The sequence below is a fragment of the Pseudonaja textilis genome, chromosome 2 (genome assembly GCF_049901715.1).
Source record: "Pseudonaja textilis isolate UNSWEBS1 chromosome 2, rPseTex1.2, whole genome shotgun sequence".
Classification (NCBI taxonomy): domain Eukaryota; kingdom Metazoa; phylum Chordata; class Lepidosauria; order Squamata; family Elapidae; genus Pseudonaja; species Pseudonaja textilis.
The window spans coordinates 147055710-147074227 of NC_141991.1; the positions used below are offsets into that span (position 1 = coordinate 147055710).

The following is an 18518-nucleotide window of genomic DNA, read 5'->3' on the forward strand; positions in this document are numbered from 1 at the left end:
GCAGACAGGAAACTGTCATTTTTGGTCCTCTTTCTAATGGTGTCTTAGGATATGATGAGAACTGTGTCAGTAAAGTACTAGCAAGCTATTTTTTTGCTTAATGATCTGCTTCCAAACACATCAGCCTTTGATTTGATGAATGTTACTTGAGCTCTAATGTTAAAGATGTCAATAAAATGAAAGCTTTAATACAAAATTATTAAGTGTGACACAAACCAAACCTCTCAGCAATCACTCATGCAAGCATAAGCAACACGAAGAGGAGAAAGGGCAAAGTCCAATTTGAAAAACTGAAAATTCATTCTCTCTGAAAAATACTGTGAAACATGTTTGATCAGTAGAAAAAGGAGGGAGTCAAATTCAATACTTCACTTCTGCCACCCAAATATTTGACATGTCCCTTTTTTGTTTACACCTTTTTCTTTCCAGGATCCATATTGATGTAGTGCAACACTGACACATGAAGGTACAATATCAGATCTAGACATGATGTCTTTGGAAATCAGACCTAGATTTTTGCTAAACATGCAAGGTAGAGAGTAGTGAAGACAAGAGACAGTTATCAGCTAAAGAAGGGAACGTGCTATCATGGAGTGCTTCCAATTTATGCCAGATGGCATGCAATGCACAAAATGAAAAGGAGTGGTAGGAGAAATATTAGCTTTAAAAACAGTAAAAGTGGGAGGATGAGAAGTCAGGTAAGAACTTTGCTATGAAGAAAATGAGGAAGAACACTAAGAAATTCAGTTTAGGACCAATGGTAGTTTTCCAAAAATTACTACAGACTAATTGAAGTAGCCATCACCGATAGAGCTAAATCATGCCAATAAACATAAGTTAAGCTCTGGTTAAACTGAAAATATTTTTTTAGAGAGTTAAGTCACAATACAGACCAAATACTCCACATTTTCTTCACTTTATCTCCCTAGGCCCAAGTCCATGCCCTTCCCCACAAGTAGATTTGAGTGCAAAAAAATAAAATGTTGACTATATGTGACCATCCTGTTATTTTTCAAACCCACTGAGCAAAAAGAAAAAAAAAATCCCCGTCCCAAAGTGTGAGACCAGCCCAGCTGAACGAATCTTCTGCTCTGGGATTTACTGGCAGACAATTGTGAAGGATGTTTTCTTTTCCCTTGCTATGATACTGAAGATTAGGAGTAATAGTAAAGAAAACAACATGTAATAATTTCTCAACAGACCATACCATTCCTTGCTTGTCAGTCTGTTATCCTTATTTGGTAGTGGTGCAATAAGCAGAAAAAAAGCTACCCCTCATTTATAATGCAATATACAGATATATAAAATTAGACAATTTTTTGTGTCTACTTGGTGCCTTAAAAAAAAAACACCACACACACACACACACACACACACACAAAACAGAAAGTAAATCCCCAAACAAAAAAGATTTAGATCTAACGTTAAACTCTACACATTACTGGATAATAATTGAAACTGACAAGAAGTTTATTTTCACTTGACACAGAAACATCAGGTGGTTCACAATGCTAACAAGGTAAATCCCTCTTGCGCAGTCTCTCAAACTCCAGGCACTATCCACATGTGTCTTCAGGATGAGCTGGGTGGAAGTGGGCAGAGCTAGGAGCAAAGATAGTCACTTTGTATCCCTGTAAATAAGCAGTTTGCCAGTGAAGCTACTACTGATGTAATGCACTCTGGAAAAGCAGCTAGTTCCAACAGCATCTTTAGAAGGAATGGTGGGAAGAGGCCAGACTTCTACTCCTGCTCTACTTTCTCAATCCTTTCTTTGGGTTGAACTAGATTTTGGTGGAAGACCCAGGTCTGTAAGCAGCTGCAAAGCGGAGCAAGATGAATGCCATATGCAGCAAATAAATGTTCATGTGTTGGGAAGAAGGCAGGGAAAGTCAGAAAAAAAGCAAGCAGAATTAAAACGTTTTGCTTGCCTGCTGCTTTTCTGGTGCAAAACTGCCTCTCTAACAATCACTTTGTAGCAATCAAGCAGCAATCCTGGTCTGCCTACAAGGATCTAGTTTGGCTCTTACTGACAAAATGAACCTTCAAGTTCCCACCCTGCATCACAACTGAAGGAAGGGAAATAGTGTAAAAGTGTCACCTTTTGACTTGTTTGGAATGTCAAGACATATGAGATTTAAAAAAACCCTGTGGTTTTACAAGTTTTTCAAATCCAGGTAATGATAGATTAGACTAAGTACAATATGATGATTTTAGCTGATATATGGGTACTGATATTCTAATTTGAATTTTTGTTTCAAATTCCATACATGTTCATAGGTATGCTTAAAGATACCCCAAAATCTTAACGTTTGAAGCTTCTATTAATATCCCCATCTGACCCCATATTAAATTTAACCCCTTCTTAAACTATTTGCAAGACACTGTTAAAATCATGTGATTTCAATGGGCTTGTGGCTCTACTGTCCACCCAAGTAGGAAGAAAGCAAGAAAGAATATTATTCTCTCTCGGCTTTAAAGTGCATTGTTCTCCCCCATGAAAATGTAAAAAAAAAAAAGAAAAAGAGGGAGAGGTATTTCTATCATGAGGGCCACTGACTGCCTCAGCAATGAGCATCAAGAAACAGCTGGGAAGGGACATGGCAAAGAGCTGCCAACTTTTTACATAAATCAGTCACCTAATCTTTTGAAAGTTACATGGCTGGGAGAGTGCCAAAGAGCCTCACATGAGGGCAAAAGCTACATTTTCTAAATAATCTTTGCCAAATAAGTAGGAAGGCACGAGGCTTTCAATACTCCCAACAGTAAACTAAACTAAAGGAGATCTGTCTATGGGTATATATTAAGTTCAGAAGGTTCAAAAGCTAAAAACTTCAAATGCTGAGCATATCTCCTGCAGAACTACAGCCCCATTTGTAGTCTCAGCTATACACTACAGTATTATGAATCCTAAAAAAGACACTGGAATGCAGCAATACCCTATATTATAGGGACAGGACTAAACTGACACAACACGCTTGCTTAGCCATAAGCTTGTTCTAGTCTGAACTGGAATTGTGGTTCCCATGTTTTAGGGCATAAGTGCAGGCAGCTACATAAAGCAATCTTCTCCATGACTGCTATTTCTTCCATCATCCTCTCCCCAAGCATTTTTTTTCTATCCAACCTAATTCCTGTTATTAGAATTCTTCCCAAGAAGAATGTGTTTATGAATGAAAATGTTTGTGTAAGCAGGTATCCAGTGCACTAATGGGGGAACAAAAGATGAAGGCATTGTCACACAAGCTCCACTCATGTACAAGTATTGTGATATTGCACATATGAAAGGGGTGTAGCTTGCATTGTAACTGTGGCACTCTAAGCCCAGCTTGAGCATGCTTTTCATCCTGCAAACCTGTATGTATCAGGCTGTAGGAATAAATTGCAGGAAATAATATTTAATCTATCCTCTTCACATGATTTTTTTTAAAAAAAACTATAAACAGATTTGATACCACTGCATCCAGCTTGGGCTTCGATTATAACCCAACTGATATTTTTTTAAAAAAAACAATATTCCAATTGGAAAGATTGCTATCACTATTGTTTATTCTTGATGTGGCTCTGTGTTTCAAGCTGGACAAGCTAAGACGCTGTTTTACCATGATATTCTTCTGTAGAAACTTTCATGATGTGTATCTATTCAATTAAACTTTGACTTCCAAGGATAAGTGCTCTGTATTAAACCCATGTCAAAATGTATCTGTCACACTTTCAACTCTGACATATGTCTGTATATGTTTACTATTTAAAAAAAGTCCCATCAGAAGTGACCCCAAAGTGGAATGACATGTAAGGTTCTGTTCCATTTACCAAAACAATATCATAACTTAGAAAAATTAGTACATGATAGAATACATGCAGACTTAGAAGCTGGAACAAGAGGGACAATAATTCACTCTAGATTTCTCAGTCAAGTGCAAAGCCTTAGAAATCCCCAAATGCATCCCTAAATTGTACTGCATTTTCCCCATCTCTTTCCCACAGGGTAGGATATTTATTGTGGTTTGGAAAACTAGATGGGAAACCCCCTCCCTGCCAAAATAATTTTGTGCCTTTTTTAACATTGAGGAAAAGCCCTTAAAGAGTTTAAATTGTTGCAAAGTAATTTCTTCCTTTTTTTTCCCCCTTGTGCGTGCTTCTTTACATTTTCTATCAGGTTTCATATGTACTTCTCAGCACAGAGACATCATTCCAATAAATAATGAACTAGTTTCAGATTGTTTATGCTTTCTGGTGGAAAGGGTATTCATCATTTAGCCACAGATTGTATCCTAAATTCTAACGATTAAGAAAGAGGATTGGTTTTTATTCTTGATAAAGAAAGAAGAGAAGCCAGCCCCAACCTTATTGCAAATCAAGGAGAAGAAAAAAAATAAAACTTTCGGCTCTGATTACGCTATAAGAAGCTAAGAAAAAAATAAATTCATGTTGCTGCAGGGCTAAATCTCATCAGTCTTCCTATAGAGAAAACTGAATCTTTTTCTTATGAACAGAACATATTCTAAGGCTAATAACTTCACTTTGGCTGCTTATGCACAAAGAAGAATTTTTATTCCAATGTTTGGTACATAGGCAAGAACAGAGAAAAGTCATCATCCATGCCAATGAGGCTCTCCAAGGTCTCAAACAGACATGACTCCTGAGAGCCTACAGGGTATGTATGTATGTATGTATGTATGTATGTATGTATGTACACATATGACTGCAGGAACTCCAATTTTGCTAAAAAAATGTAATTATTCATCCCTCTCAAAATAATTTTCCTGTTCTAAATTTTGCTGTTCCTGCAAGCAAACTGTTATACTAGAAAGGGGGGTGGGGGTGGGGGAAATGCCATTATAGGAATCTCTATTTTTCTCCCAGTAACAACTTGTAAAGGGTAAGAGGGCACATATTTAGATGGTAAAAAGCTACTCCTCTGAATACTTTGACTTTTAGAGTGCTAACTTCTTGATAAAAAAAATAATCACAGATATCAGGATGTATGTCTATTAGAGTCCTCAAAGACCCATGAAACAAGATGGGGCTTGTTTTATCATTTCACACCACTGGGGAAAAAAAAAGCTATTTAAGATAGCTACTTTCTGCCTAGACTTTGACTGGGACCCAGGCTTCCTTTCTTCTTATTGAATTATTTTCTACAGTCCAGAAAAAGTAGGGGGAGTCACTAGATTACTTCTGTGCTACATATTCACTTAAGTAAAAATAAGCAGACTAGCATGGCCAATGTCCTTCCCCTTCCCACACTGAGTGCTGTTTTCTGCTATTAGGAAGGAAAAAAATAGACCTTAATTGCCAACAAAGTCTCATACACAATAAAACGCTACACTTCTGCTGAGCCCTACTTTCCTGGGGAGAGAGGCGATATGTGCTCAACAGCCTTGGAAGAGCTTGGTTGTCAACTGTAGGGATTATTATTTGAAGCAACTAGGCTTCTCAATTCAGCCATTGCCATGTACCAATCCCACAAAGAATTACAGGTAGTTTTACACACATTGGGCTACTTTCCTGAACAAGAAGTAAGGTGGAGAGGTGAGCCAGTGTTCAGTCCAATGCCCCATTTGATACACACAGGCACACACTGTACATCCTTCACGCCACTGCCCCCCCGCCCCCAAACAATTGGACAAAGGCCTTCATTAGTGCAAACAGTTTCCTAAGCTAACATCATTGACAGTAACTGGAAGAACTTCTCTTTTTAACTCTTAGCATGTGACAAGCTCACACACACATGCCATTTCAGCACATTCAGATTGTTTCAACAAAATCAAAGGCCTCTCCTTTCAGGATTGACACAGGAAAGGAGGACATCAATACAAAGCTGCACCTAGTATCCCAGTGGTCTCTTAGCAGCATAGCTATTCTCGGGGGGAGGGCGGGAGAGAATATTCTTCCTAATTGCTGGCCTAAATGGCAGATGAGGGATATTAGTTCCCCAATATACCACAACCCTATTTCTCTCTCTCTCTCTCTTTCATGTGTACACATGCGCACACAGCCTACTGGAAACTACAGAACTCCAACTAAGACTGGACAACTACATTACATGGCACTAGGGAGGTGGAGTGGAATACATACGTGAGCCCCTCTCCACCTGATCTGTTGATGGGGCCTCTATAATATGGAGGGCAAACAGGATCAGGGCAACAAGCCAGAATTTGAAGCTATTTCTCCTCCGCCAAACAGCTTGCCTTGTCAGTAGTATTCTCAGCAAAGCATGGCAGGAGGAGCCAGGCAGATGGGGAGAGGGAAGAGTGGGCCCCAGTTCTGTAGAAAAAGTGCAAAGTGGCTTCCAGCCCTGGGAGGCATGTTTCTGTACCCCACACTGTGCTTGTCTGTATTAAAAATGGGAGGAATGAGGGACACGGAGGGATAGTTTGGGGGTAAGCTGATTGATTGAAAGCCAGGGCATTGTGGGAAAAGAGAATTCTACCTGGCAGCTGCCTGGAGTCTCATTTGGGTGTGTGGGGCTGAGAGTGCCTGTTCCTCTCTTTGTTACCTCTGGCGCTCACTTGCTCACTCACCCCCCGCAAAGTCAGCTGACCCGCTCTGACACAGGTGTCCTGGTGTCCACGGCCTCGTCCCTGTTTGTAGGCCGGGACAAGGCCGTGGAGGACGACACAGTATCTTTGCGCTCATGTTTGTAGGACACGGCTGTGCCACCAGATTGAGTCTTAGGTGGCTCTTTAGGACAGCCATCACTTTCTGGAGCCCTCTCCTCTTTATAGCTCTTGCTGCTCAAGTCCTGGGGCTCAACTGGAAGGCTCTTGCTGTCCTTAGGGCTTTCAGGGGACTGAGCAGGGGAGGTGCCCTGGGGCTCCAAAGATGGCTGATGGGGAGGGAGGTGCTGATCCTTCTTGCCAGGAGAAGAGGAAGGGGCGGGGGTTGACACAGCATTGCCACCCCGCCCTTTAGGGCTGCTTTCTTTGCTGCGGCGCCCTGGGCTCTTGGCAGCCATTCGCTGTCCTTTGGAACTCCATTCCCCTGTGTTGCTTGGAGGAGGAGGAGTTGGCTTGGTGATCTCTATACTGACAGCTTCACGTGTCTTACGTTTCTTGATAGGCAATACTGTCTCCCGGACTGCCTGGATGACTGGCTCCTTGATTGTTTTCTTTTTAGCTTCGGCAATAGCTACTACTGCACTGCTGCCTGGCTTTCGTCCCCGTTTCTTAGGAACAGCCTGGGGATCCGATTCAGGTTTCCGTTTACGTCCAGGACGCTTGATAACCATGACCTGTGCTGAGGTGGTAGCCCCACCTGTTCCTTCTGCCTTTGCTCCCATTGACGATGACTGCAAAGGCATCTTGACTAGCAGCTTTCCCGAACTCTTCTCAATTACCCTTTTCACCTGTACACCTTCTGAAGCAGTTCCTCTAGGTTTGGTAGAGCCGCTACCTTTAGGTCGACCCCGTCCACGGCCTGTGCCAGGAGTTTTAGGGGCTTTAGTTTTCTTAGGAGGCTTCTGTTCTCGTCGTGAGGGGCTCCCACGCCCAGTCACCGTGAAATCAAAATCATTAGGATCCAGCGAGGTGTCTCCCACCTTCTCAAAGTAGGTGATGAGCTCAACTTTAGAACGAAAGGCCTTGCCTTGGGGGCTGCAGTTTCGGAACCAGAAACATGAGAAAGAACAAAGGGGTGGGGGGGGGGGGAGGAGAAAAAATTAGTGGTAATTCACCAGAGATACACAAGATAGATTATCAGATATTTTCTTTAAAAAACAAACAAACAAACCTCATCTTGGAAGAAGTTGAAAGAGTTCTGTGCAATGATTCTGTAATCTATAATATACTCTATCCATCAAACATCACATTGGAAATAACCACTAATAAGGGGAGGTGTTGAGATTTTGCTTTGTGTTGAGCTCTATTTCCCCCCACTCTTGTATCATGTAGCTCTGATGTGAAAGCTAATAGAAATATAAAGGAGAGCAATTAATACATTGCCTATTTGGATTCCCCCTAATACTTTTAATAATAAGAGCTTTGAAAGATGGTTCCTACAGCTAGCACTCAGAAGGCATTATGCCACTGTTCTGCCTTTTCTTTTTAATGGGAGTTACAAAGACTTGATGAAAGACAGTTTAATATCTGAGCTCCCCTGTAAAATTCTGTGAAAAAGACGATGTCAATGCCTTATCAAAGTTTTGTCTAGAAGCACAAGTAGTCCTTGACTTACAACTTGTTGTTTAGTGATCATTCAACATTCCAATGGGTCTACCTGGGGGCTAGTTACAACCCAACCCAGATTTGAAGTTACAGGAGTTGCCACCCCTTGGAGTCACATGACTGAACTTTGGGCACTCAGCAAAAAGGCCATATTTACAGACGTGTGAAGTGCCTGACCTCATTTTATGAGTTTTGTCCAAAACCAGCATTTACTTCCAATTTTCGGTAATACTGAGTTCATAGTGAACCAGTAGCTTGCTTAACCACCTCAGCAACTGCTTAACGACTGGTCATAAAATTGGGCTGGTCATGTGACCAACCCACCATTTAACAACTATTACAACTTACATTAAATCAAGGATTTACTGTATTCTTGATTGCTAATCCTATATCTAAAATAGCATCATTTTTCTCAGGGACTGATGAGAGATGTTACAAAGAAAAAGATGCACAAAATCTATCTTATGTTTTCAGAAAAAAAATATAGAGGAAAAGAAGCAGGTTCTTGTCACGTGAACTTGGCAATAAACAGCATTACAGAGTGCCTGAATTTATAATGTGTTCATATATATATTGATATGTATGTCATACAGGTAAATTCCCTCCACCTACCTGCACCACACATAGTATGAAAATTCAGATATGATGAGGTTGATAGAGCCCTTGCTAAATAACGTAACGTTTTGTTAGGATCCTTGTTCTGTATGATGAAATTCCTTCAACACTGATTTTATTTATGCTGATTTTTAACAAAAAAGAACTAAAAATCTCAGATAGCATAGGATAGGATTCTTTATTAGCAAAGTGTGATCAGACACACAAGGAATTTGTCTCCAGTGCATAAGCTCAGTGTATATATAAACAGCTTGCAACAAGTCATAGGTCATAAATTATAGTTACAATCATTCATAATCAGCTACAAAAACAATTGATAATTCATAAGAAACCAATAGGAGAAGATAGTAGGAAAGATGAGACGTTTATATGGCAGGTTATATGGCATTTCTGTAGTACTTCCACTTTAATTTCATTATTTTTTTTAAAAAAAGTTCCTGTAATAATCTCTTGTTAGGGAGATAAAGCCCTATGTCCATGCAGCAAAAGAGAAGTAGAATAATACCTTAACCCTCTCCTGACTGTGGTGAAATATGAGGCATTTTTCCCCACTGGAAGCATAATTACATACAAATATTTGAGGAATTCCATATGGCATTTAGGGTAGCCCTATATTAATTGTTAATGCCTTTTCTTCTTTGTGTTACATTTACTCATATGTACAAAATGCCTGACTTCAATTACATGTTCATTGTATTCACCTCTTGTTATTGCTTCCTGAAAATCCCAATTGGAAGATTGATAGTAATTTCTTGAACGTGACCAATCTTTCTGTAAAATTAGCCTGTTTTAGTTTTTTTTCCACTTGTGTATGCCTATATGGCAAGACAACAGGTGCACACTGCATCAGATTCCAAGAATATATGAAGATACAGTTAGAGAGCACTTATCTGAAATTTTTTAAAACAGCTTATCTTTTTCTGACAGCAATAACCTCTGCAGCTGCAATGCAATTCCAGGAAAATGTTCATTGTTATTTGGCTTAAGGAATTGCTACGTTTACACTCCTCTATGCTCCAGAGGATGATTTTAATATCTGAATTCTGCACAGTCCTAGCATGGAAGTCTTTTCATTCTAAACTTTGACATGTTGTTTGTTGTTTGGTAAAAAAAATGTAAAGGAAGAGATGTTCGTGTTAATTAGTGAATTATAGACCAATTCATAAGCAACAGTACTATTTAGCTTAGAGAAAAAAATATAGGATTGCAGAAAATAGTTGTCAATAATTTAGAAATTAAGTCATATGGATATCTCACAAGGACTAACAAATCCAGAAAAAAAGGATGTGAAAAGGTCTGTATTTCCTATATCTATATACTGCTAAAATTCTTGTGCCTCTGTTTGTTTGTAATCTTCAATTAGCCCAAATGGTGCATTATAGCACAAACATTTTTGAATCCAGATACCTCAAATATGATAAATTAAAGAACCTTCACAAAATTCAGAATCCATGCAATTGAAATTTCTAGCATCTTTATACCAGTTATATTTGCAAAGCTCTGGGTGCTGCAATATTACTACAATTAGTCACAATCACATGATTGTAATTTTTGACACTCCCTGCCAGCTTCCCACAAGCAAAGTAAATGGGCTTGGTAGAAGTTACCCTGAACGCCCTTTCTATCTATGCTGCATCGAGAGCCCAGGATGGGTTGACTCCTTCCTATGACGTCATAGCTGAGTCTGTACTAAGATATAAAAGCCAGCCCCTGGAAGAGACCCCAGCTTTGGCGAAGATACTTGACAGACTGAAAGGTGTCTCTGAAAGCACAAATGAATACAGAAATATGACTTACCCTCTCCGGATGAATCAAGGGAGGGGCTGGGCTCTCTCGCAGCATAGATAGACAGGGTGTTCAGGGTAACTTCTACCAACGCCCATTCTCCTCCATGCTGCATCGAGAGCCCAGGATGGGACATACCAAAGCTTGCATGTCCACGGGTGGGTCCTCGTCCGGCTCATCACACTGACTGTTGAACCACTCTTTGAAGCACCCGTCTGCCGAAGGCTGCAGTTGCCGAGGCAAAGACATCCAGACGGTAGTATCTGATGAAAGGAGATGGAGATGTCCACGTGGCCGCACGACAGATCTCCTCCATGGGTGCTTGGGTCGCCCAGGCAGCTGAAGTGGCCGCGTTTCTGGTAGAGTGCACTGTCAGACCTCGAGGAACCGGAAGGACCGCAGCTTTGTAGGCCTGCTCAATGCAAGATCTGACCCACCTGCTAATAGGAGATGAGGCCTTGTGCCCCAAGTGAGAAGGGAAAAGGAAACAAAATGGCTTCAGACTTCCTGAAGGAGGAAGTGCGCTTAATGTATATTCTAAGAGCCCTACCTACGTCTAGCGAGTGCCACTGCTGCTCTAAGTCATGTTGCGTGAGGGGGCAGAAGCCAGGCAACATAATGTACTGGGACCTGTGAAACAAGTGTTGACCTTTGGAATAAATGAGGGGTCCAGATTGAGGACAACGCTATCATCGTGAAAGGAACAAAGGTCCTGTCTGATGGAAAGAGCAGCGAGCTCGGATACCAGCCTGGCTGAAGTGATGAAAACGGGGAACACTACCCTCAGAGTCAGGAAACGGAAAGACAAGGTTCTAAGGGGTTCAAAAGGGGGTTTTGTAAGGGCATAAAGGACCACATGAAGATCCCAGGAAGGATACCTGTGGACCACCGGAGGGTGCAGGTTGGAAGCCCCTTTTGAAAACCTCCTGACTGAAGGGTGATGGGATAAGGAAGGAAGCGAACCCCATGAAAGAACCGAGGAAAGGGCCTCAACCTGCCTACGTAAAGGTGTTGGGAGCCAAACCTTTCTCCAGATCATGTTGAAGGAATCTAAGAACCTCTGCCAACTGGGCTAAAGCTGGAGAGAGAGACCCTCCCTAAGGCACCATCGGGAAGGCCCTTCCAGGTGGCATCATAGATGCACCTTGTGGGAGGTTTGCGAGATGCCAGGATAGTGATGATGACCCTTTCAGGAAGATCAGCCACCTGTAGCTGCTGCCGCTCAAGTGCCACATGGTCAGCTTGAGCCACTGGGGCTCCGGGTGGAGTAGAATCCCCTGATGAAGGGAGATTAGATGGGCTGGGATCCTCCAAGGAGAAGCCACCGACAGGTTGACCAGGTCCGCAAACCAGGGCGTCCTTGGCCAATAGGGTGCCAGGAGGAGGGGCTCCACCAACATCTTCTGAATTACTGCCAGAATGATGGGAGCGGGGGAAAGGCATAGAGGAGACTTTTGGGCCATCTGCACCGAAGGGCATTGGTCCCCTCCACTTCCTGGCAAGGAAACCTGGTAAAGAATCTGGTGACCTGGGCAATTTGAGGAGTTGAGAAGATCCACCTCCGGCATTCCGAATCTGAGGGAAAGATCCCTGAATAGAGAAGGAGGAATAGACCATTCTGCCTGGTCGACTAGGCTCCTGCTGAGCTAGTTGGCCTGGGAGTTGTTGATCCCGGAGAAGAGGTCCGCCAAGATTGACAACAGGTGTTGCTCTGCCCATAACCCCAACCGTAGAGCCTCTCCCATGAGGGCTCTGGACCTCGTTGCGACCCCCCCCCCACCAGTTGACATGAGCCATGGCAGCCATGTTGTCCATAAGGACTAGAACATGAGAGCCGGTCATTGACTGCCTGAAATGCTTGAGAGCTAGAAAATGGCTCTGAGCTCTAGCCAATTTATGGAAAGGGTCTGCCCTGACCTGGACCAAGGTCCTGAGCAATCTGGCCCTGCATATGGGAACCCCAGCCCAGGAGGTTGGCATTGGTGGTTATCACTAGCCTGTCTGGGACCCTGAAAAGAAGTCCCTTCCAGATTAACGGGGAACACCACCAATTGAGAGATCTCCGGATTTGTGGCGGGAGCGGGACCTTGATGAATGGCTGGTTCCTGTTCGTTGGTAGGGAAGCAGGAACCATTAGAGTGGACAGGAGTGGAAAAATCCGTGGCTCTGGAGATATGACAGGATAATTTGCAGATCCTGATGGGCTGCATGGATGAAGGAGGACAGAATCAAAATGTTATCCAAGTAGCATTGGATCCTCACTGGAACAGAAAGCAGAGATGCCATTAATGCTGCCAGAACCTTTGTGAAGACCCTTGAAGCCGATGAGAGGCCAAAGGGAAGTGCTCGATACTGGTAATGGATATTCTGATAACAGAAACGGAAAAACTGGCAATGATGAGGCCAAATAGGGATGTGGAGGTAAGCCTCCATGAGATCAGTGGAAGAGAGGAGATTGCCCTCCCGAACACTCTCTAAAATAGAATGCAGAGTCTGCATTTTAAATAGCCTGTATTTTACAAATTGGTTGAGAAATTTTAGATCCAGGATGGTTCGCTATACCCCGAGGCTTTAGGAACGATGAAAGGCGAGAATAAAGCCCACATCCCCATTGAGAGGGGGGGACAGGTTTGAATAGCTCGGATTTCAAGAAGGAGTTGAATGGCCTGATTCATGAGGTCTTGCCTTGAAATGTGCCGAGAGACAGGACAGATTATTATTTTTTTTTAAGGGGGGTGCATTAGGAAGTCCAATTGTAATCCTGACCTAATAGTGCTGAGCATGCAGGCATCTGCCGTTGACTCCTCCCATTTGGAGGCAAAGAAGGCTAGGCAACCTCTGATGGGTGGGAAGAACGAGGGATTGCTTAGAGCGACGGCAGGAACGACCCCCCACCCTCCCGAAAGGGCTGTTTACCAGTATAAGGAGCTGGGCGATAGTAAGCTCTCTTCCCAGAGGAAGAAAGAATTTTACGTTTATCTCTGGTTTCGATGAGATAAGGTTCCAGAGCATCGCCAAAAAGCTTATCGCCCGCGAATGGAACTGAAACCAGCTTCCATTTACGGCGTGACTCCGCCTGCCAATTTCTGAGCCATAACAGTCTTCTTGCTGCTACTGAAGATGCCATGGCCCTAGATGCAAATTTGGCGGAATCGAGAGTGGCATCTGCAGTGAATTCCGCCGCTGCGATAATCTTATTAAGGCCTTGGTGAGACCGAAGGTCAGATGTAGGCAATCTAATCTGGAGTTGGTGCAGCCACCATATGGATGCCCACGTGAGAGTACCAGAAAATGGGAATGAGGCCAGAACCGGAATGTCAACAGAAGGCACTGCCAAGGAATTGTCCAGGGCTGTGCTGATGTTGTAGAAACGCTTATCTAGAGAAGATGGGCGAGGACCTGCCGAAGGGGAAGCGCACTGTTCCTTGACCATATCCAGGAACGAAGTGGGAGAAGGCAAAACACCTGCCTGCACTACAGGCTTGGAAAAGAATGAGTCTCCCTGGCTAGAGGGAATTCCTTGTGGCTCGGGAGCCACTTCCTCTGGTGACAGCTTGGCAGTGACCAAGGCCATGCTGGGTAATGGCCTGAAGAGAGAAGGACTGAAGACCAATGCAGAGGATGTCTGCTCTGGGCGAGAGTTCTCTTCCTCTGAAAGATTTTGGTCAAAGGTCTCGCCCTCTTCACGTTCTGAACGAGAGGAGTAACTGTGTTCAGATGGTGAAGCCCTTCCCTCCGCATCAACCTCCTCCCATTCTGGTTGAGAAGAATGGACCCTGAGGTCCTGCGGCCTCTGTAAATCAGGATGATGAGGCAACTTATAGATTGAGAAGGGAGAAGGGCCTGAACCCTTTCCGGAGGTCGAAAGATTTGCTTGAAGCCTTCAGCCAATCCCTGCCTAATGGCCAAAGAGACAACATTTTGGATATCCCCTGGTCTATGCTCAAAGGTAGGGGCAGAAGGCCGAAGGCCCACTGCTGAGGGAGTGAAGGTAGCTTCAGGCCTAGATTGAGAAGAGGTTCGAGGCCTGGAGGGAGGGGGAGGAGCACAGGGCCCAGAAGCCTATTGGAAATAAGGCCCAGATCGGCTTAGATCCTGAAGATCATTGTACTGCAAAAGCCTCAGGAGACAGGCTCATAGATAACTTCTCCTCCCCTGGGAGGGCTTCGCTGGGGCCCAAAGGTATGATCTGAAACATGCTGTAGTTGCACTCCCTTCTGTTGAATAGTTCTGTTGAACTGCCTCTCAACGCTGCAGGAGAGAGAGAGCCCTGCTCTCCTGGAAGAGCAGCTGCCCAGATCCTGGGAGCTGCTGAAGCGAGGAAAAAGGGCGTTGCTACTTACCTGATATGCCCGTTCTCTGTGAGCTGTGAAGAGCATCCAGAAGTGGGAGGTGCTTCAGTCTCTTCTGGAAAGGCTGGGCTTCAAACTCCGGGATGCTCCTCCTCCTCCACGGGACACCTCCTCAGCGTCCCCCAGTTTTGCGAAGACTGAGTGCCAAAGTCCGGGACTCATCACCTAATCTAGATCCCTGACTGGAACGGAACCCCACCAGACGGAAAGAAATGGGTGGGGCTGGATGTTCTTCATAGCTCACAGAGAACAGGCGTATCAGGTAAGTACCAACACCTTTTCTCCCATGAGCTGTTCAGAGCATCCAGAAGTGGGACATACCAAAGCATGGCCTGTCCTTAGGGAGGGACTCCGTCTGGATCGAAATCCACTCCTAAACTCTGTGGAACCTCTGCAGGACTCTTCTGCCAAATGAAGCGTCCGCTGAGGCATAGACATCAATTTTATAATTTCTGACAAAGAGTGATGGTGAAGCCCAAGTTGCCGCTCTGCAAATTTAATCTATGGAAGCCCGTGTGGCCCATGCTGCTGATATTGCCGCACTCCTTGTTGAGTGGGCTGCAATGCCCTTAGGAACTGAGATGGACTGGCATTCGTAACTTTTAGCTATGGTGGCTCTCAACCATCTACCGATGGTTGGCGACGACACCTTTTGCCCTAAAGTGGATGGGTTGAAGGATAGGAATAGAGCCTCAGATTTTCGAAATGCCGCCGTGCAGTCTAGATAGATGCTTAACGCCCTTCGAATGTCAAGTCGATGCCATTGATGCTCCAGTCTATCAGATGGTTTCGGAGAAAAATTTGGAAGCACCAACTCCTGCGCTCTGTGGAAGGCTGAATTTACTTTAGGAGTGAAGGATGGATCCAATCGGAGAATCACTTTGTCCGCATGAAACACGCACAGGTCCTTTCTCCTTTCTCACAGGTCGTTTCTCTTTCTCTTTCCAGAAGAGACTGAAGCACCTCCCACTTCTGGATGCTCTGAACAGCTCATGGGAGAAAAGGTACTGAAGATTGCTGGTGAGTGCTATCTACAGAACCTCAGCTAGCTAAAGCTGTTATCGGTTTGCCGATCGCTTTTTATGACTGCTCAAACCGCAGGCGTGGGGGAGGTCTACAGACGCTGCCCAACTTGCCTGAACAGCGCTCTGGCAACGCTGCTCCCAACCTTGCTTGAAATGAGGAAAAACGGCACTGAAGATCGCTGGTGAGTGTTATCTAACAGAACGCTTTCAGAGACACAGCTACTGACTGAAAGGAGCTGAGTCAATAGCTGGGGTCTCTTCCAGGGGCTGGCTTTTATATCTTAGTACAGACTCAGCTATGACATCATAGGAAGGAGTCAACCCATCCTGGGCTCTCGATGCAGCATGGAGGAGAATAGCAAAGCCAACAAAAAGTTGGAAATTGTTTTTGCTCCCAACCATTTTTTTTCCTACCAGTGGTCATTCTGTTTCTCCATTTAGGTAAGAAAATATCTCTGAAATGACCATTGGTCCAAATAAGCAATTAGCATATTGGCTAGGTCATTTTCAGACTAGTGTATTGTTCTATTTTCAGAATAAGGCCTGCTGTCCAAAATCAAAGAGAAGTCTAAAACTTAGAATGAAATTGTGCACAAAAACCTACACAATACAATATATAAAAAAAACAAAATATGATAAATAAAGTCAATATAATGATAAAATAAAAAGAGCAGACTTAACATGCAGAAAATCAGTGAGAGCTATAATCTCCTAAATCCCAGAAAATACGAAGGCTGGTTATAATTTCACAAGAACGTAGAACATACTCAAATATATTCTCTCTCATATACTCCACTGCTGAATCCAAATCGAAAGAAGCTCTTAGACCAGAATGTAGTAAGCACATTTTCCCTTTTGAGTTTTGCAGAACAGCGCATGAGAGCAATATACTACAAATATACAAGGGCCATTGTCACTCACTTGATAAGATAGACGTCATACTTCCCCGCTGAGCGCCCAGATTTTCTCTGCTTGAGTTTGCGAGTCCAGCCCTCAGGCAAAGTGGGATCATCATACATGGGACCACGATCTCGGATGACAGAACGGCGCTGTTTTGGAGATGCAGAGGCTTCAGGTACAGCTGGAGCAGTTCCAGCTCCTTCCGACATTTCTGCCTTGCCTGCCTCAGCTGGCTCCACAGATGGCTGGGCATGCTCATGTTCCTTTTCTTCTTTCCTCTCTTTCTTGACTTTTTTAGATTTGGAGGATTTGTCCTTTAGACCCTGTAAATCCTGGTCCTCAGACTTTTCTTCCCTGGAATAGAGAGAAAAAAAGATCTTGAATGTTTAGCATATTGTACAATATATTATCAGGACTGATAGGTGGAATAAGAACTCCCCTACAGCCAAAGTCACATTCATAAATTCTCTTTGACGTACATATATAGTATACTTTTAGAATGTTATTTTTGGGACGATTTAATTAGGAAGAAGGAAACGCAATGTGTGACTTTTGAAATTCTTTCCAATCCCTTAAATGATAGTTGTTTTGAGCCATGTGACAAAAAGGTGGAAGGGGTTTGAATGCAACTGTTGCCTATCTCTCTTTGATACAAAGATGCAATGGAAGAACTTTTCTGGGTTTTCTTGTCTACAGTCTCTGGCCTCAGGTGGTACATTTTCAAATTTGAAATGTTTGTATTTTATTTTGCAGACTTCTCCTTTCATATAAATTTGGTCCCATTCCTTTAAGTTTCTGAGGATCTATCTATCCATTGGTAATCATTTTTTTTCCAATACTTTATCGGGCTAGGAAGAATAAAAAAAACAAGTGTGTTGCATACTTTTGGCAATAGCAGAGAAATACATTTGATTCAGTGGTGCCACAGCTCTGTAGGACTACAACAATCTGCTGTGTTCTTTTTGATCGTTAAACATCTCTCAGAGATCACATACGAACATAACTATATTTTTCTATGTGCGTATTCCAGAAATATCTTCCCTAAACAGCTCCAACTCAGACAGGTTTTATAATTCTACAGCTGGTTTAATCAAAACAGAGGAAGCCAGAAATTAATTTCATATGGAGCAATATTACAACATGTAACCCAGTCAGGTTTTAGATTCTATGTAAAAATACACTTTTTTCGCTTCCATTCAATTATGTCTCGGAGACTACCTGGACACATCCATGCAGTTTTCTTGGCAATTTTTTTAAAAAGTGATTTGCCCTTGCCTTCTTCCTAGGTCTAAGTGTGTAACTAGCCCAAGCTCTCTTAGCTAGGTTTATGCCTAGAGTGGGACAAGAACACACAGCCTCCTGGTTTCTAATCTGATGCTTTAACCACTACACCAAACTGGATCTCAAAGCACATATTACTCCATTTTTATTGAATATAGATTCATGATACTTCACAACATTCTATCTTCCAGCTGTGGCATAGATACTATTTATTGCCATAACAGTCTGTAATGAAAAAGAAAATAATACATTATGTCAGCTTTCTCCAACTGATAGGAAATGTCATATAATTCTAGAGAGCATTATGTTCCAAGTCTGGTAATGATGAAGCTGACCTCAATTCCTGAATATTACATGGACAAAATTATGTAGCCACTGCTTTCTTTCAAAATGTT

At 43.1% G+C, this 18518-nt stretch overlaps 1 protein-coding gene across 2 annotated transcripts in view; it reads right to left on the reverse strand.

Moving 5' to 3' along the window:
* Positions 1–1452: 1452 nt before the first annotated feature.
* MECP2 (methyl-CpG binding protein 2) overlaps positions 1453–18518 on the reverse strand; it is a 92935-nt gene continuing 75869 nt past the window's right edge. For both annotated transcript variants that reach the window (XM_026711646.2, XM_087925804.1), the window contains exons 2-3: positions 16864–17196; positions 1453–7595 (exon numbers count right to left, since the gene is read on the reverse strand). In XM_026711646.2, the coding sequence (XP_026567431.1) occupies positions 6536–7595; positions 16864–17196 (1393 nt within the window). In that variant the 3' untranslated portion in view covers positions 1453–6535. The remainder of the gene's footprint in view (positions 7596–16863; positions 17197–18518) is intronic.